The following is a 21,071-nucleotide window of genomic DNA, read 5'->3' on the forward strand; positions in this document are numbered from 1 at the left end:
CTGCTCCAGTCCTGAATCCCTCGACCATTACAACAACAACCTGAAAACAGCTTTCGCATCCCGCAACTACCCTCCCAACCTGGTACAGAAGCAGATAACCAGAGCCACTTCCTCATCCCCTCAAACCCAGAACCTCTCACAGAAGAACCCCAAAAGTGCCCCACTTGTGACAGAATACTTCCCGGGACTGGATCAGACCTTGAATGTGGCTCTCCAGCAGGGATACGACTTCCTAAAATCCTGCCCCGAAATGAGATCCATCCTTCATGAAATCCTCCCCACTCCACCAAGAGTGTCTTTCCACCGTCCACCTAACCTTCGTAACCTCTTGGTTCATCCCTATGAAATCCCCAAACCACCTTCCCTACCCTCTGGCTCCTACCCTTGCAACTGCCCCCGGTGTAAAACCTGTCCTATGCACCCTCCCACCACCACCTACTCCAGTCCTGTATCCCGGAAGGTGTACACGATCAAAGGGAGAGCCACGTGTGAAAGCACCCACGTGGTTTACCAACTGACCTGCCTGCACTGTGACGCTTTCTATGTGGGAATGACCAGCAACAAACTGTCCATTCGCATGAATGGACACAGGCAGACAGTGTTTGTTGGTAATGAGGATCACCCTGTGGCTAAACATGCCTTGATGCATGGCCAGCACATCTTGGCACAGTGTTACACCGTCCGAGTTATCTGGATACTTCCCACCAACACCAACCTATCCGAACTCCGGAGATGGGAACTCGCCCTTCAGTATATCCTCTCTTCTCGATATCCGCCAGGCCTCAACCTCCGCTAATTTCAAGTTGCCGCCGCTCATACCTCACCTGTCTTTCAACAACTTCTTTGCCTCTGTACTTCCGCCTCGACTGACATCTCTGCCCTTACTCTTTGCCTTTAAATATGTCTGCTTGTGTCTGTGTATGTGCGGACGGTGTGTGTGTGTGTGTGTGTGTGTGTGTGTGTGTGTGTGTGTGTGTGTGTGTGCGCGCGCGCGCACGAGTGTACACCTGTCCTTTTTTTCCCCTAAGGGAAGTCTTTCCGCTCCCGGGATTGGAATGACTTCTTACCCTCTCCCTTAAAACCCACATCCTTTCGTCTTTCCCTCTCCTTCCTGAAGAAGCAACCATCGGTTGCGAAAGCTAGTAATTCTCTGTGTGTGTTTGTGTGTTTTGTTCATGTGCCTGTCTGGCGGCGCTTTCCCGCTTGGTAAATCCTGGAATCTTTGTTTTTAATATATTTTTCCCATGTGGAAGTTTCTTTATATATATGTGTGTGTGTGTGTGTGTGTGTGTGTGATGGTGAAAACCCCACCTTGTTGTTTCCATAATACAGAAAAAAATTATTTTTGAGGAACAGAAGACTGAAAGAAGAGTAGCAATAAAAGAAAAACACATTACTTAGAAGACATGACAAATGAAACAGAGAAGGTTTGGCAGAGATACTAGGAAATTTTGAGAGATAACTCATCTTGTTAAAATGCAATACAAAATAAAATCACATCACCAGTAACAAAACAATCTTACTTGTAAAACGTTTTTCATTTTTTGGAAAAGTAAAATTGCAGACAATCAATCACATTTATTACAGAAGATGCCAATGGCACTGCAGAACATTGCAGACCGAGTGGCGTATTGCTTCCTCTAACTGTTCAGTATTCCCACAGCAATTTGAGTAGACTTCAGCATACAGAACCATGATTATCATCCAACTGACATCATTTGCCAGATAAAAGTGTCCACTTAATTTCTCCATCGAATAGTCTACTACACTACACACCCATGCTGCTCTTGCATTTTTTTCTATTTCCGTCTACCCACATTCCATTACATTCTCAGGTTGTCTTTTCTTTGCTCTACAAATACAGCAATGAACATCCATGATTCCTTCATCATTTTTTGCCTCACTAGATGTCCAGCCCATCCCCATTTCCCTTTCATTATAGTCATAAATTCCACTCCAGTCTAGTTCCTTGTCAATGTCCCCATTCTCCATGTAATTCCAATATACTTCTCTCCATTGTTTGCTCAGCAACCTGCAGTTTTTCACAGTCCATTATACCAGTCAACAAACAAAAAAAAGGTCAATTAGTGCAAAAATTTCATGTAGTCACCCACATTGTACAGTGATAGAGAGGGGAATGTCATGATAAACTAAAAATCCTGACCTGTGAGGTGTGAGTGGGTGTCGGAGAGCGTTTAAAGGTCACTTTTCTACATTTTTCGTGAATAACTTGAAAAGTGTAGCTTCTAGCAAAAATGTTTCCTGCAATAAAGTTTCTACTCTTTTTTTTCTTCTCTGGAAATAATAGTTTCTGCAGTGCAAGAGGTGGAAAAAATGCAGATTATTAAAAATGGTATTTTAATGTATGAAACTAATGTTTATTATTAAATGATGTGGGATAAGGACAAATACTTTATGTATGTACCACTTCTAACTGCAGTAGAGCCGTATTAAGAGATAAACTATGTTCTAGTGGTATAACAGGGTGAAGCAGGTAGGAGGGTAGAAGTTTGAGGTTAGGTAGGGCGCCAGATTGAGATCATGCAGTTCTCTCCATCATAGGTCTGCAAACTAAAGAGCAGGTAGTGATTACCCATTTTAGCTACCCCACTATGCCACAAGAAGAAACTACACGGTGTTTCACAAAGTTATACAAATCCTCTCTTACAAATCTCTAGGGACGAAGTGCACAGACATGCCAGGAAAATGTATATTTTTCAAAAAGTGCATTAACACTGCATATAACTCATACATGAGTTACTAATAACACTATCGCAAAAAAGCATGAGGACAGAATATACGTTAATCTCTGCACACTGTTTTCCACTGCTAGAGTCATCCTGTTCAGCAACTACAGTATTCTTCTGGGAAAGGCAGTTTCCCCACCACAAGCACTGTTTCCTTTTCAGGTTATGGGCAGACTATTTCTCCAGCATTTCCTGCCCAGACTCTTACGTGAGTAGACAGACTAATGTCAATGAGTCTGTGTTTATATAGCGGAATTCCTTTCAGTTTATTAAGTGAGTACTTATTTGCAACTGTTAAATAGGCTTTTATGTAAAATATGTTCCTATAACAATGCTGAGAAGTGTATAATTTGAATTACTGACTGTTGTCTGTGACCTCAGTAGTGTTGGTAGAAAATATATTCGAATGGTAAATGTGCTGTTTATTGTTGACAGCATAATGTAAGGCCGTGTAACTGTGTTGTTGTCACTTGGTGGTGAATTAATGAATAGCCAGAGAGTTACTGCACTTCTCTCACCATTACCGGGAACTGAATAAATGATTTCCATTCAGTAACTGCTGGAACTTGTAGCGTGGCCTGCACTGACACTTATCATACATCCACATTGGGTCTCAAATGGTGGGTGCCAATATTCAAGTCTACAACATGACACTGCTGTAATGCAGTGCTTGACTTATGATTAACTATTACAGCTGGTGACCTTCATTTCAGAAGGAAAGAGTTTAAGCCTCTTTCGATTTTGAGAATGCTGAGGCTGGCATCATTCATTTGATGCCCCTCATGCTGTGAAAAGTATTCCAGCCAGAAATGGTGCATACAATGAAAACAATGTGTCAAATACATAGTGACAACACGTAACATTGGGAAAGGCTCTTCAGTGGTAGACAGTTGGCAGCTCCAGCTGTTGACCATTTTTACATAATAGCACACTTGACAACTGCCAATAAGTACCCACTCAATAAAATGAAAATAATTCCAATATATTACACATTCTCAGTGGAGTTATTCTGTCTATTCACATAAGATTACTGGAGAGGAAATGCTGGAGAGATATAGTATGTCTGTAAACTGAAAACGAACAGTGCTTGTGTTGGGAAAAGTTGCCTCTACTGGAAGAGTGCTACAATTGTGCTATGATTCCTGTACTGCATGACTATGAATCAATCATAAACTAGTAAAGAGTTCTTTAAATATTTTTCAAATAACGAAGTTTCCTCAGCAACCTTACCTGGCATCTGGTATCAGGAGATTTAAATTAGATCTAGTATCAAACAGTAATTACTTTAACTTCATAATCATTTATTATCAGTCAGTCTCAGTTAACCTGTAGTAACTGGGATGTTTAAAGATATACACACACCTGCATCTGAAGAGAAGTCCTCATAATGATCGCTGTCATCTTCAGAGTCAAACCCCTCATCATGAGAAAATTCATGAGACTCGGGGCTTAAAATACCACCTGCAGAAACAAACAACAAAAATTAGACTGGATATTGTTAACAAGCACTAATAGATCAATGTAAGCATCCAAAGTTTTTTATGTAGGAAGTAAAATGTCATTTTTCTTGCTGTAGGACACCATTTAATTAATCATAAAAAACATGGAAACTGTCTGCTAGTTTTTTTTTTTTTTTAATTAGCCCAGTGTTGCATAAATACAAGACAATCATCAGAATTTTTTCGTCACCTCCACCCCAACAAATACGACACAGAGACCACTACACATCAGATCTTATTAGCAAAGGGAAACACCAGGTATAACTTCAATCTATTATGTATGTGATACCTTCAGATACAGAAACAGGCTCTAATATGACCACAGTGAATATTAGAAAAAAGGAGAGATGAAAAAGTGTCAAACTACAACACACTACATATGGTAACTGAGGATTTAAAATTATATGATTCAGGTACCTTGGCTCTGTAACCTCAATCTTTCACTGATTCAACTATCTACCAAAGTGCACTGCCATATCGTATCACCTATGTCTATCTTCAACATTCTGTTCAATACTGTAGCTTCTTTACTTGTGACAATTTCAGTGCTATGAACTACTATGTTACATTCTTCCATTCAATTTAGCCTATACACTGTAACTAATCTGGCAGATCTAATTACACTCCTGGAAATTGAAATAAGAACACCGTGAATTCATTGTCCCAGGAAGGTGAAACTTTATTGACACATTCCTGGGGTCAGATACATCACATGATCACACTGACAGAACCACAGGCACATAGACACAGGCAACAGAGCATTCACAATGTCGGCACTAGTACAGTGTATATCCACCTTTCGCAGCAATGCAGGCTGCTATTCTCCCATGGAGACGATCGTAGAGATGCTGGATGTAGTCCTGTGGAACGGCTTAGTTGGACCAGCGTTCGTGCTGGACGTGCAGACCGCGTGAGACGACACTTCATCCAGTCCCAAACAGGCTCAATGGGGGACAGATCCGGAGATCTTGCTGGCCAGGGTAGTTGACTTACACCTTCTAGAGCACGTTGGGTGGCACGGGATACATGCGGACGTGCATTGTCCTGTTGGAACAGCAAGTTCCCTTGCCGGTCTGGGAATGGTAGAACGATGGGTTCGATGACGGTTTGGATGTACCGTGCACTATTCAGTGTCCCCTCGACGATCACCAGAGGTGTACGGCCAGTGTAGGAGATCGCTCCCAGTCCAGTCCCAGGTCGACGGGCACGTGCACCTTCCACCGACCACTGGCGACAACATCGATGTACTGTGGAGACCTCACGCCCCACGTGTTGAGCAATTCGGCGGTACGTCCACCCGGCCTCCCGCATGCCCACTATACGCCCTCGCTCAAAGTCCGTTAACTGCACATACGGTTCACATCCACGCTGTCGCGGCATGCCACCAGTGTTAAAGACTGCGATGGAGCTCCGTATGCCACGGCAAACTGGCTGACACTGACGTCAGCGGTGCACAAATGCTGCGCAGCTAGTGCCATTCGACGGCCAACACCGCGGTTCCTGGTGTGTCCACTGTGCCGTGCGTGTGATCATTGCTTGTACAGCCCTCTCGCAGTGTCCGGTGCAAGTATGGTGGGTCTGACACACCGGTGTCAATGTGTTCTTTTTTCCATTTCCAGGAGTGTATTTCCCATTTTACAGTACAGCCTTATCACCCTCAAACCAGGTGTCACTAAATGTAATATATTTGTTCAATCTGTGAATCCAATGCTGCAAAAGATTTTTTATACTCATCTGCAGTGGTGGCTGGGATCTCCTCCCTGAAATTGATTCTCTCACTTCCGTATCTGCTTCTGTGACACAAAGAAGTTGGATAGAGCCATGACACGTGAGTAACAAGTGTAGGGCCGTTTTGACCAAAAACTTGTGCAAAGTGATGGCTGTGCGACCAGCACAATTGTCATTGTGGGAAAGCCCTTATCCACATAGGACCTTATTTTGGCACTCATCGCTACACTCTCTCTGATACCTCCAAATACAATATTGATTAACAGTCTGATCTGGATGCAACACACAGTGAATGCACTATTCCCCTCGCACGCGCATGCGTCTAAACTTGAATTCCTTTATGTTGGTTGTCTATGTTTTTTCGGTTAGGTTAGGTTAGGTCCCAAATTTTCTTCATGTGTTCACTGTGTTGTTTCTTTCGCTCCGCTGTCAATTTGCATCCTTGTCTCTTCTGTGTTGTGGTGTCAAAATTTGTGTTTTTTGATGACGTTCCTGAATTCAGTTCTATTTTCTGCATCGTTTACTGTTTTGTGTGTTTGTCTGAGGTCCTCTTCAACTTCTTTTATCCATTTTGTATTTCCCCTGCTTGAGTTGATGACTTTAAGAATTTGCTTTGAAATTCTGTTCTCATTCATCCTGTTGGATATGTCCGTAGAACTGCATTCTTCTTTTCCTTACTGTATCCGTATTCTTGTCTGTGTATATATATAATTCTGATGTTGGTCTCTTCTTCCAGATTCCTTGCTCTTGTATCGGGCCAAAAAATTTCCTGAGAATTTTCCTTTCTTGTTTCTCTATTTCTTTGATTTTAGTTTGCCCACCTATTTGTGTTGTTTCAGATGCATACAGTGCCTCCGTAAGTACAACAGTGTTGTAGTGCCTCAATTTTGCGTTAATGGATATGGACTTTTTGTTATAATAGTTCCATGCGAGTTTATATGCTTTCTGTAGTTTTTTTTATTCTTTCCTCATTGGCCTTTAGGTTGATCCCTGATGGCTGGATGATTTCTCCCAGGTACTTAAAATGTGGTACTTGTACAATTTTCCCATGGGTTGTCACAATAGGCAATTTGTCTTGTGGTGCTCTTTCTATGTACTGGGTTTTCTCATATGAGATTTGCAGGCCGGTTCTTTGTGCAGTTTTGTGTAGCTTCTCTATGGCGTTAGTGACTTCTTTTCTATTATTTGTGAGGATTGCAAGGTCATCTGCAAACACTAAACACTTCACATTGAATCTATTATCTTTTCTAATGCCAATTTGGATTCCTTTGACTTCTTTTTCCCATATCCTGATAATTTTTTCAAGAATGATATTAAAGAGTAATGGTGAAAGTCCGTCACCCTGTCGCACTCCAGTTTGGATTGCAAATGGTTCCGAGATATCCCCCATAAATTTAACCTTGGAGACTGTATCAGTTAATGTTTCCCGAATGATTCCTCTTGTCTTTCTGTCAATGCTGAATTCTTCCAGCATCTTGCAGAGTGCTACTCTGTCTATTGAGTCGTAGGCCTTTTTAAAATCTACAAAAGTGACCACTGCGTTTCGGGTGTTTTTCATTTGGAGAATCATTTTCAGATTCCAGATCTGCTCTATGCATGATCGTCCCTTGCGAAAACCAGCCTGGTATTCTCCTATTTGTGGGTCAGCTTGTTCTTCTAATCTATTCATGAGAACTATTGATAGGATTTTATATGTGACCGGTACGAGTGAGATACCCTTGTAATTATTTGGTTCAGTTTTGTCCCCGTTTTTGTGGAGTGGATGGATGAGCGCGCATTTCCATTCAGAAGGGATCTGTTCTGTTTCTCAAATGTTTAATATGATTTTGTGAATTTTTCCTGTTAATCTTTCAACATTTAGTTTCCATAGTTCTGCAATAATTCCATCTTCTCCTGGGGCTCTATTGTTTTTCAGTGTCTTGATAATTTCTACTATTTCATTGATGGTTGGCAGTTTAGTGTCAGGATTTGGTGTAGATGTCTGATAGTGAATATCCTCTGAAGGTCCTTCGCAGTTGAGAAGTTTGTTGAAATAGTCTGCGAGGATTTGGCAGTTATTCTTCGTGTTAGTTTCTAGTGAACCATCCGATTTCTGTTTATTGACTAAGGTGCCTCAATCGTACAGTGAGCTGTTACCTTTACTCCTTGAATTATTCAAAGGAGAAACTGCCACAGAAATGAACAAACAAGAGGTATTAACTAGAATTTTGAAATTCTGCCAAGTCAGAGAATTACAAAATTACACTGCAATTCACATTTCACTGTTAAGCATAGGGTGCACAGAATGACTTTCAGACTATTTCTCTACCTAAATTTTTGTGGGCGAGTTCTTATTTCTCATACTTTATAGTGACGGTCATTTCTTCCTATGTAGACAGGAGTAGGAAGTTGGTAATCAGAATTCAGTGAAAAGTTCTGGACGCCACAAGAAATGCCTTTGTTTCAGTAATTGCCACCCCAAATCGTTCACCACGTTCATGACACTCTCCCATATTTCATGACAATACAAAACGAGCTACCCTTCTTTGAAATTTTTCCATGTCCTTCGTCAATGCTATCTGGTAAAGATCCCATGTGGCATAGCAATGCTCCAGGAGAGGACGGACAAGCATTGTGTAGGCAATCTTTTCAGTAGATCTATTTATAAATGTTCTGCCAATACAACGCAGGCTCTGGTTCGCTTCTTCACAACATTTTTTTATGTGATGGTCCCAACTTAAGTTGTCTGTAATTGTTATACCTAGGTATTCAGCTGAGCCTAAAATCTTTACATTTGTGCGATTTGCAGTGTAACACAAATTTAATGGAATTTTTACAGTACTCATGTGGAGCACCTTACACTTTTTATTGTTCAGGGTCAATTAGTAGTTCTTGCACCCTGTAGGTATCTTGACTAAAGCATTTGCAATTTGTTTTTCTTCTGATGGCATTACTAGGTAGTAAATTATTGTGTCATCTGCAAAAAAAATCTAGGAGATCTGCTCAGACTGTCTACTAAGTTGTTTATATAGATTAAAAAACGTGTCAATTACTACTACATGAGATCTTTCTGACAGGGAATGGTTAATTCAGATGCACACAGCTGAGATGTTACTCCATATGCATACAATCTGATTAAGGAACTGTATGAAAATGCTTCTGGAAAAACAGAAGTGTGGAAATGACTGAGATCCATTGGTAATAGCACTTTTATTTCATGTGAGTAAAGAGCCAGTACTGCCTCATAGGAATGGTATTTTCTGAAATTGTGCTGATTGTGTGTCAACAGACAGTTTTCTCCAAAGTATTTTATAATGTTGGAACATAATACAGGTTCAAATTGCTAATAAAAGTCTCTGCCAATGTTATGGGGTCTACAATTCAACAGATTACTTATACCTCCTTTCTAGTGTTTTGGTGTGACCTTTGCCACTTTGCAGTCTTTAGGTAAAAATTGAACTATTTCATCCGCATACCGTTGTTACACAAACTCAGCCAGGAGACTTTCCATTATTACGTTACCGAAGTTGCTTTGCTACAACATGGGTATCTATTTCCGAATTACTCATGCTGGCAGCAGTTCTTGAGTCAAATTCTGAAACATTTACTGATTCTTTTTTTAATGAAAGAATTTTGAAAAACAGTGTTTAGTAAATACGTTTTACTGGTACTTCCGTGGCTAACATTACCACTGCTGTCATGTTGTGAAGGTAATGGCTGTCTCCTGCCACTAGTATACTTTACGCATCACCAGAACTTCTTAGGATTTACTACCAGATTTCAAAACGAAGAAAGCAGCTCACAATGAAGTCCACATTCATGAGAAGTAGAGTCCAAATTTCTGTCTGGCCATATAGATTTAGATTTTCCATTATTTACCGAAATCAGTAAAAGCAACTTTGAAAAGGACACTGCTCATATGTCCTTTAACATCTTTGCCAATTTTGAGCTTGAGCTGGACATGGCATCCCTAAGACATCTAATCTTAACCTTCTGCCATCCACACTCAGATTTCCAGGCAAAAGTACGAACAGTGAAATGGTATGTCCTTAAATGCATTCAAAAATGTTAATTGTAGATAGCACTGGTAATCAGTAAACAATGAACAAAGAAAAACAACAAAGAAATTGAACATGTTCTATTCACAGAGGAAAAAAAATGTTATCAATACAGAATTAATGACTTATACTGAAGCAGACATATGGTACGATGTACACAGATGCTCTCAAAGAAAGCATAAACAAAATCTGTGCAATTGCTGCAAAGCTTTATAAACACCTGAAGGAAATACAAAATAAAACCACATTTTCCAAATATAGTATACTTACTTCAGTTGTGGATAGAAGCAAACGCAAGCCAGCGAGCAATCAAACACAATTAAAACTCAAAATGCATTAACAAGATATAAGCAAGATTGACAACACAATCTCCAAGTGATTATAATGAAAGTTGGGAGCATGGTGGATCCAAAAATAAAACTAAATTTTGCTGAGGGCAACATAAAACATTAAGCAGGGATGAAGAAAGCAAATTTACCAGATATTTCACGATGATGACACTGCTGTGAACATAGCATTTAAGTAAATGTGCATGAAAAGACGAGATGTAATTTCAGAAGTCAAGGCAAAGACAAACCAATAGTTTACAAAATAACAATGTACATGATAAGATAGTAGTTTACAGAATACAACGAAAATCACAATGTACATGATAAGATTAACACAATGCAAGGGCTACCAAGTACTACGAAACAAGAATCACCAGAAATTTTAAAATGTTATTCAATCATATTTGCTTCTAAGCTAGCATGTATGTGTTGTTGCATTTGTAAATTCAAAGTATGTGACCAACAATCTTTTTATGTTAACCCATACTCCAATCCACTGCCAACAAAGAGTACAATAGAAGCTGACACCAAGAACATGTTGGTAGGGAAAATCATTAAATAAAAACACCGTTCTTTACTGGATGGAGGGAAACAAAACAATACCAGTAGATCTCAAAAGAGACAGACTAGGAAAGGCCTATTATAAACATTTAAAGATATAAAATACTCTCTGGTCATACTTAACAATCACTTATTGGTAGCTAGAACTTTATAAAGGAAGTCAGAGGGACTTCTATAAGGAAAGAAGTTAGCAAATCAGAACAACTTTCACTCAGCAATTCTGTTTCTGCCTTCATGAGTGTTGGATGAAGTTCTATGTGGAGAGTACTTCCGGAAGGTGAGCGGGTTACATCAGCAATACTGTCAGACTGACAAATACCTGGGAAGAATATCTGAAAATTTTAAAGGAAATCCTGAAAGCATTTGAAAAATCACGACTACACTGTTTTCAGCAAACTTTTTAGATGGTCCATGAATGACTAATCCAACGCATACATTATAGATTTGGGCAAAGTTTTACTTACAGCAGTGGTGGAATAGTGTGCTGATGTTGGCAACAATCACTGAATGCTGGGAATTCATGACAACCAATAACTTGAAGCAAATAACTAATGCTGTACCTGCTCTATGGGTGACAGGTTCTTGTATGTAGCCTTACCCACTCAGCAAATTAATTATTTTTGTAAATTAAATATACTGTGATAAAACATTTTCATCAATAAGAAGAGACTGACATGAAAAGAATTCCGCCAAAACAAAATAGCAATTGTCGTTGGATACTGTATACTATCACATGACTGGCTAACACCAATGACACGTAATAACCTAGATTTGGAGTAAAGCTTCAAACAAATTAAGTCAAAATTATATCCCGCACTAATATTACATTTCCAGCCATGGGTAAAAAGTTTTATTTTGGGTTTGACAGCAGTGGGTACAGTGAAAGTGGAAAGCTGTATCAGCTGTGCGAGGACAAAGGCAACACAGAACCACTGCATTCACAAGCTATCCATTAACAGTGTGCTAGGTGAATGTGTAGCACAATGGGATTGTAATTGTAAAGTCAATGGTTCAAATCTCACTAGCAGCAAGCACATTTTTACTTTTTTAAAAAAATCCATTTCTTAAAAAAAAATAATAATTTAAAAACACTGGATTATAATTTTTAATAATAGCTGGTCATATGAAAACAAAATATGACACAGACAAATCAATGCCTTCTTGCTAAATGATATGAATTATGTACAGCATTAATACTTCTTTATCTATAAACAAAAACAAATATTTGATTTTATCTTTGATGTCTCAGATTTTGATACAAAATTTTAGTTCACTGTGAATATTTGTATTTTCATACTGACAGTAATTAAAAATAAAAGGTGTTATTTTTGTTGAAAAATTATGATTCTATATTTGTTAACTAATATTTTTATTTGCCAATAAAGATGAAATTAAAGAAAGAATGCTACTAGCAAGATTTGAATTAATGATCATACAAGTACAAGCAGCTAATGCCATGCACTGGGCCAACAATGATTTCATTAATTATCTTCAAGTGTTTAATACTTAGCTGGGATCAGAAATCATCTAATCTCCAAAGGCCACTTTTTCCAGCTCTCTCTCTCTCTCTCTCTCTCTCTCTCTCTCTCTCTCTCTTTCTTTCTTTTGAAAATTACATTCTACAGCTTTAGCAATTTTATGTCCAGATACTAACCTTCAGATCCTTTAAGCACGAAGAAAATCTGAGAGACTTAGTCCACACACAGCACAAATAGTACCACTGGACAGCGGGTCAAATATGTTTATGGTTTACAATTTCTCTTTCTTTACCACCGTCACACCATGACTTATTTTACTCCTGGTGTTGCATTACAAATACTATTGCTGTTTTCAGTTAACCCTTGTTTCATAGCTCATATTCACAACACACATAATGATATGGAATATGTCAATTGAACATAGGGTGGCATAAAACATTCAAAAAATATATTTAGATGGCTATATGCTGGCCATTGTAAGTTTGTAATTGTCTACTCATTTCTACTCGAGAATCCTTCTACAGGGTGGAGAAAAATTGTGCCACAAAATTTTAACCCTGGATAGCTGATGCCAGTGAGAACCAGGGTTACTAACGATGCGTAGGTCGACAATGCATTTTTAAACTACAGAAACTTGGTGCCACGCACTGATTGGCCACGGGATTGAACTGTTGTCGGATGCTCTGGACATGAGGATTTATCTTTGCTCAGGAAAGGACATTTAGAGTGTTGTAAAGGTCATCCCGATGAAAGGTGCACTTGATGGTAAACAACACAATGATGGGGGAGTCGGTATCTCATGCAACACATCACAGAAACAACCGACAAAACCCTAGCTTGTGTTCATAGTCCGCCACCGGATTTAGATCCTGGACAGGATGGATGCTGACTGTCATCCCTCAAAGCCTCCCAGACTAACCCATTAGTGACCCCAACTCATGCTGAACTGCTCAAGTACTTGTCGTAAGTGCTTCCTCAAAGCATTCGAGAACACTGTCTTCAAATGCAGCATCCTGTAGCATTCGAGTTCTTCCAGCATCATCACAATATCCCGCTAACGAGCCTGATTCGCTAAGTCACTGGTGAATTGCTGAAAACATCTGCAGGTGTGGGTGGAGTCTTGCTGGGTACCGTTCCTCATACAACTGTGGAGCTTCATGTGCATTACCATCAGCTAGTCCATAAACAAAAACCATATCTCATTGTTTCAAACGAATACTGTGCCATCATGCTTACTGTATGACTAAATTTCAGGTGATTTGTGTGTGCTCCAAAACGTAGCTTACGTGTGAATGCTTCTGACGTGAGGTGGTGACAAACAGCAAGACCTATTCAACATGTGCGCATATCACCTCAGGGCAATAACGGGGCAAGGAACATTTGTATGTGTGAACAGACAACCATAGCGCTGCCCATCAACCGACAAACGGCAACAGGACAATCTCACGACCAGTCGGAGTGCATGAAGCCACATTTCCTCAGTTTAAAAATGGTGTGTTGTCAACCTACACAACATTAGTAATTTTGGTTCCTACTGGCATCAGCTATCCAGGGTTAAAATTTCATGACACAATTTTTCTCCACACTGTATAATAAAGGAGTAGTTTTCAATAAGATACACAACTTTAATCCACATTTTAAAACATTTCTACTGCCTGTAAGAAATTTTATTTCCGTGGGAATATTATTATGTACTTGTACATTTCACTCATATCTGTGCCGAAGATCCAGCCGAGAGAAGTCTAAAGGTTTTTTCCCCCATCTAGTACTGTATTTGTGAATATTTCTATTACTCTAAAACAGCAAAGGATTGTTCACAACAAATTTCTTCAGCGAAAAAAAAAAAAAAAAAAAAAAAAAAAAAAAAAAAAAAAAACTGTGGGGCTGTGATGAATATTCCAAAATATTTAAACTGATCAGATGGGTACATTGCTCATTCTTTAGATTCAAAGTGAGGAAATCATTAGGAACAGATAATATGTGTGGAAATGAGAAAAAATGAAAACTACATATTACAAACGAAATGATGTCCTTTCCACTGACATCAGGAGACAGTTTTCTAACTTATGGAAAGTTTAGACATTTTTACAATACTTTAGGAAAAGATACATTTCTACCTATTGTAAAGCAGACACATGAAGTCCCAGACAGGCATGATTAAAAAACACTCACATATAGCTTTCGGCCATAGCCTTGATCAGTAAAGAGAGAGACAACATTCATACACACAGAGAAGCAAGCATACCTCATGCATATACAACTGTCAACTCCATCATCTTGGGCCCAAGATGCTGGAGTTGGCGGTCGTGTGTGCGTGAGGTGTGCTTGCCTGCAATCTGTCTTTTCCTACATTGTTGAAATTTATACCTGGAGTTTACATTATTTGATTAGACATTTTAACACATTAATTAAAAAACTCATCAACAAACACCGAAATACACAAATACTAAAGTGAATAAATTAATACCAAGGTTATTGCAGCCAAACTTCTTGAGAAACAAAAATTGTTTGTGACTTACACAGACTGTAGTCTAACATGACATTTTGTTACAACTGGTGTGGTGGACGTGTTATTCCATGCAGCCACAGACAGAAGGTGCTATGATGGTCCACCAAAGAATAACTAAAGAGCACAACAATGAACATTATGGAAAATATGTAGTATTCGATTTACTCTATTGTATACAAATCAGATAGGAAGACGACCCTGGCACTCACTGTAAAGAATATTGTATTAATGGTTACAATATTATGAAAACAAAAGTAGCGGAGATGCTGAGTCGCAGATCGGCACAACAAAAAGACTGTCACAAATAAAGCTTTCAGCCAGTAAGGCCTTCCTGAAAAATAGACAAAGGTCTTACTAGCTGAAAGCTTTATTTGTGACAGTCTTTTTGTTGTGCTTATCTGTTCCTCTATATGGTGGGTAAAAACTTTCCTTTTCATAATATTGTTACATTCCATCCTGGATTTTCCACAGTTTGGTTGTATTAATGGTTAATCTGACAATATATGGTTGAAATGATGGAACTCTTGTTATGAATTCTTTACACTGGTTGAAGAAGGAAATGAGTCCTTTTTCCAGCTAATTGATGAAATCTTCAGGGAAGAGGACCTGAGCACAATGAAGAGAATTATTAGCTGGGACTGAATAGCAGGACCAGCTTTACAAGATAAATTTATGGGTGACTGTAGTATCCAAATATAACAGCAAACGAATTGACTCTATTCCAGGAGGACATATGTAACTGGTAGGTTTTAAGTCTCGCTGTGAGAATTACACACATGACAAGATCATATTACTGGACTGCACCTGTGTCAACTTCAGGAATTATATAGCAATCATGTAATGCGATATAGTTAATATCACGTACATTAGGTAGTTCTTATCAGTTAGTTCTGTTATAGAGTTCACAATCAGAGCAGAAGGAGAACACTGTGCACCACAAATAATCTTCAAAGAGTAAGGGCTGTGTTATGTTGGGCGTGAAGGAGTCCCTTGTCCCAAAGAATACCTTAGACCTACATCTATTGCCCCACAATATCATTCCATAATTATGCCATTAATTACTCAAAATATGCACAATAAAATAACCTCCTCACATTATGATCACCTAACTCATTAATCAAATGAAGAGCAAATGTTGCTGAAGTTAACCATGTGAAAGTGATTTAAGTGCATTGCTTACAGATCAAACTCTTATACATATATACTCTGAAAATTTGATTTTACGTATTCTTTTTCTGCCATATTCCACTATTATTATTGAAGATACAAACTGTCTTGCACAAAATCGCTTGAAATGTGTTTTTCAATGCGGTAGTTCATTAAAAACTGTTTTTTATCTATTCTTTTACTTATGAGCCTATCATAGACTCCATTATGATGCTTGAATTACGTCGCAAACAATTATTTTATGCTGTACTGGTATACAATGTGTGTGTGTGTGTGTGTGTGTGTGTGTGTGTGTGTGTGTGTGCGTATACCTGTCCTTTTTACCCCCCAAGGTAAGTCTTTCCACCCCTGGGATTGGAATGACTCTTAACCCTCTCCCTTAAAACCCACATCCTTTCGTCTTTCCCTCTCCTTCCTGATGAAGCAACCGTGGGTTGCGAAAGCTTGAAACTTGTGTGTGTTTGTGTGTTTTTTGTCTCGATAGAGACAAACCAACGCTTTCGTTTGTTAAGTTACAGCATCTTTGTTTTTAGATGTATTTTTCCCACGTGGAATGTTTCCCTATATTATATTCACAATATTAATTTCTGTAGAACTCCTGTAGTGACTACTCCCCCTTCTAAAAATTCTGTTTCACTGTGTACAATCTGTGGGTTCATTAATGCAACAGTCAGACAGAATAAGAACCAATTACCAGCCAGATATTAGATATCATAACACGTGAGTTTCTCAAAACAGTGTAAACAGCACACACTACTGCTTTTGACAAGACTCAGAAAGTAACAGCTGGCACTATTCTGTCACTGAAATTTGTATAATTTGATTCATGAACTAAGAAACAGAATGTTTTAGGACAATTCTTACTTAATAATGACCATCAATTTCCTCTGAGGTATCTACACAGTGAAACTGAGAAGATGGCTCATAAATAGTGTGTAATTCACAATCATCATTAGCCAATTGAACAAAAACTAAATTAAAAGGTAACTTTTGCCACATTATCTTTTCTTTTGTTGTTATTATCATCACCATTTTCCTCGAACTGATACCAGATCTTACTGTTGTGCAGCATCTATGAAATAAAATATTTCCTCCATAGCATCCACAGGAAAAATAAAACAAAGAAAATGAGATTGCTACTACAATGTTTTTAATAAAAGGAGTCCATCCTAATCCCTTTCTGGCTCATATTTTACCCACATTCTTTAATATTTGCTTTTGTACCCCATTTTTCTTTATTCTCTGTTTTTCTGCCTTCTCTCACTTACTGGACATCTATAAACTATTATTACCGATACTCTAGAATTAGAATACGAATTGTTTAGTCCATTACTACACTTCCTAAGTAACAGCTGATCAATGAATCTGTCTTAATTCACAGACTGGTATGACTTTCCAATCCCTCTAGATCCTGTGCATGTACGATACTTTTTCTTCAGCAGCCGATATGGAAATGCTTTTATTTTGAAGCCATTTTGACTTTTTCCATTGTGACTGTCTCAAGAAATATGTAAAGGTTTTTTTAAATCACTGCTACCAGTCACAACTTTGTTGACTATCGTATTATTTATTTATTTAGCGACATGTTTCGAGGGAATACCTCATCTTCAGGCTAAATGGCATTACAAAAACAATTTTAAAATAAGATCATACTGATGTTATATAGTCTTTTCATAAATGGTGTGGTTATCCAGTGGAAGAAGAGAAAATTTAGTAAGAGGCGATGTCACTTTGGAAGCTTGACTGATGTTTGCATGAAAATGTTTTGTAATGGTCACTCACTTTGTTCTCCTGGCAAGGTAGTCTCATTGTGATGGGGTGAGGTGTTTCCATTTCCGTGGCTCTCTTAAAGAAAGCCAAAAGAACCACAGAAATGGAAACCTCAGCTCTCTTGGCTTTCTTGAAGAGAGCCACAGAAATGGAAACACCTCAACTCATCACAACGAGACTGCCACGCCAGAAGAACAAAATGAGTTAACTGTTACAAACCATTTTGATGCAAACACAGTCCAGCTTCCAAAGTAACATCGCATCTTACTAAGTTTTCTCTTCTTCCACTGGATAACCACAGCATTTATGAAAAGTCTATGTAACATCAGTATCACCTTACTGCAAAATTGTTTTTGTAGTGCCATTTGCCTGAAGATGAGGTATTCCCTCCAAACAGGTCACTAAATAAATAATACGACAGTCAACAAAGTTTGTGACTGGTAGCAGTAATTTAAAAAACCTTTACAAATGCTTTACTCCATTATAAATCACATAGAAATATAAAAGGAATCATATCAGATTCTATGCATAAGCTATGCTATAAATATGTATACTCGATGAATGGATATCAATTTTCTTGTATATTATTATTCTATCCAAACATAAATATTTACCTGTAGAGATTGAAGAAGTGGATCCTGCTTCAGCTAATGATCCAGTAGAAAGAAGATGCTGCCGAGGTTCCCTGCGCTGCCAAATTTGTTCCAGTCCAAGATGAGTTGGAGCTGACGACGATAATCTTGATCCATATCCTGTATTACCGCTTCTTGTTATTCTACTACCTGATGGCACTTCTGGGACAGGACTTACAGAGTTAGTTGGGCTGAGTGGTCCTGGAACCGACTGAACAAAAAGCTGCCTCTCCGGTGATGCTGAAGAGTATGTTTCCTTTTTGAGTAAAAGTTCATGTAGGGTACTGTGTTTCTGCTGCAATGGGCTGACTCCAAGAGGTGGAGGGGTGACAGACGATGCTGCTGAATGCAGAAGCAATGAAGAACTAGAGCTGTTTTGACTCCCTGGTGAAAGAGCATCAACTGTCTGAACACCATTACTAGGTTTGCCACTCAAAAAAACGTCCAATGGACTGGATGGCACACTTGACGATACACTGAATGCATCCTTGTAAAAACTAAGTCCAGCTGGTGGAAATGAAGATGGAACAAGGCTCTGGGAAAGTTGTGCTACATTATTGTTTCCGAAATTAGAGTTCACATTTGTGACTTGGACAAGTGGAGGAGCAGCAGATGTCCTTGACTGTGATGCAAAAGGCGGCACATTGATGTAGTAGCTATTTTCTTCTGGCAATAACAGATCATCAAAATTCAAATCATCCAACAAGTTCTCATCATTTGCATTCAATTCTGCAAGCGTAGGTCCTTGAATAAGATCTGCTTTATCAACTTGGAAGATATCATCATCATCCATTCGAAATGTATCACTTCTACTGGTTTCACAATCACTAGGCAATTTTGTGGTCCACACTGGAGACTCTGCATACAGTTCTGTGACACTAACAATATTGGTAGCGTTTGGTGTATTGTCTTGAGATACAGAAGATGGTGAGGAGATGTCCACAAAGTCAAACCCAAAGTCTCTAAAATCTGAAAGATCCATGCCTCTACGATGTGGTATTGGGACACTAGCTGTTGTGCTACTAGTGCTGTCCATTACCAATGGCTCTTGCTTCACTGTTACTCCCTGGTCAATAAATAATTCCCCTGTATAAAAAGGATCAGCCATGTTTTTATTGTCTCTTATGTCATTTATTTTGCTGATGAAAGCTAACCTGTAACATACCATAAACAATAGTGTTTAATACTATCTTTCTCACTTCAGAATTATATAAAACTTTAACTTTTCATTCATTACACTGAGTATAGCTTTGGGCAACGTGTTAGCTATGTAAATATACCTAATGCACATGTTTTGATTCAAATGCCAAACACCGTCCTTGGACTTATTTTTAACCTTGGCAGAGAAGGCATAACACTCACTTCTAAAAGCTTTTGTCTAAATGGTACGTTAAAATCCAAGAATAGAATGGAATAATGAAGATGACATCGTGCAATCTGTCTCTGTGTTTCATAATTTCCTTCATTCTTATCAGCAAGCGTCCAAAAACAACATGTTGCAATACAGTGTTGCCTAGACAACAACAAAATCTTTGTTTTGATTGCACAACATCATGTAGGATAACAAAGAAGGTAAGAGTTTCTGGAACATATTTGACATCGCTGTCACGAAATTTTCGCTCCTATAATACTATTTCTTTCCATGAAAATATCTGTTTACATGAATCATTTCCCGATAAACACTGTTGTAAATTTAACACTCAATATGACAAACTGTTGGTACGAAGTTACCTTGGACAGCTGAAAATACATTACGCTACTCGTTTCCCGCGCTAATCATACTGCACACCAAGACAGCAGCACGACCATGACTTTCAAAATAACATGTCTCAGCTGAAAGTCAGTTTAACATAGTAAACAATCAGGACATCCCACTCATCTTCGACAGTGCTCGCACAATATTGTTTTTAATAAGAATCGAATATCACTTCTGGTATTACCGATTTAGTTACGCATGACAACACTAAAATATCAACCTGTAAACTTTGCGTTTACTGAAGAAATCACTCAAAGGTCACATGAGCACGATCAATCGACTGACAACCTAGCCAATGGCAGCGAGGTCATAGACACACCGACCAATTGCAGCTTTTGTTGTGATCCTTGGGCCAGCCTCCCAAACACAAACGTAGTACGAGAATCTAGAAAATGTCAAACTCATGAATTTCATGAAAGTAGTAGCACTGATCCTCTTATAGTATATTGTAACAACTGTAAGCTGGTTTTTTACACTTTGGGTATCATATAGTAAATGACCAATCTATATTTCCGCTGAAGAAATTTACGAAGAGGATAAAAAATAGAAAATAAACAATGTCCAGAGAATGTAAGCATTTACTGTTTCTTGTTCCGGGCCAGTGAGCCCCGTCACCGCAACGTCGAGCGATGGCGTTCGTGCAAGACACGTGAATGAGAAGCGTGTTTCGAAAGCAATGGGAACAATCAAGATTTTTTTTAGTCTTATGCTCCAATTAATTTCCTGTTTAATTACTAATAATTACGCGACTGGTTGAAACAAAACAATAAACACACTGAAAGCAGTCTTTCCCTATTTGGGGCTTTTGCAGTTTTTTTGCTTCACAGAATGCAAAATTAGCAGTCAATAGGACGCAAA

The 21,071-nt window shown here is 38.6% G+C and overlaps 1 protein-coding gene across 3 annotated transcripts in view; it reads right to left on the reverse strand.

The window, feature by feature from the left end:
* The window catches only part of LOC126276230 (protein CREBRF homolog), a 106,989-nt gene extending 86,189 nt beyond the window's left edge, over nt 1-20,800 (reverse strand). Inside the window, exons 1-3 of one of the 3 annotated variants that reach the window (XM_049977259.1) lie at nt 19,738-20,510; nt 18,440-19,611; nt 4,110-4,208 (exon numbers count right to left, since the gene is read on the reverse strand). In XM_049977259.1, the coding sequence (XP_049833216.1) occupies nt 4,110-4,208; nt 18,440-19,611; nt 19,738-19,748 (1,282 nt within the window). In that variant the 5' untranslated portion in view covers nt 19,749-20,510. Of the gene's footprint in view, nt 1-4,109; nt 4,209-18,439 lie in introns of all 3 variants that reach the window. The other 2 variants (XM_049977260.1, XM_049977258.1) reach the window with 2 other exon arrangements.
* Between the last annotated feature and the right edge of the window lie 271 nt (nt 20,801-21,071).

Source organism: Schistocerca gregaria, chromosome 1 (assembly GCF_023897955.1).
Source record: "Schistocerca gregaria isolate iqSchGreg1 chromosome 1, iqSchGreg1.2, whole genome shotgun sequence".
Taxonomy (NCBI): Eukaryota; Metazoa; Arthropoda; class Insecta; order Orthoptera; family Acrididae; genus Schistocerca; species Schistocerca gregaria.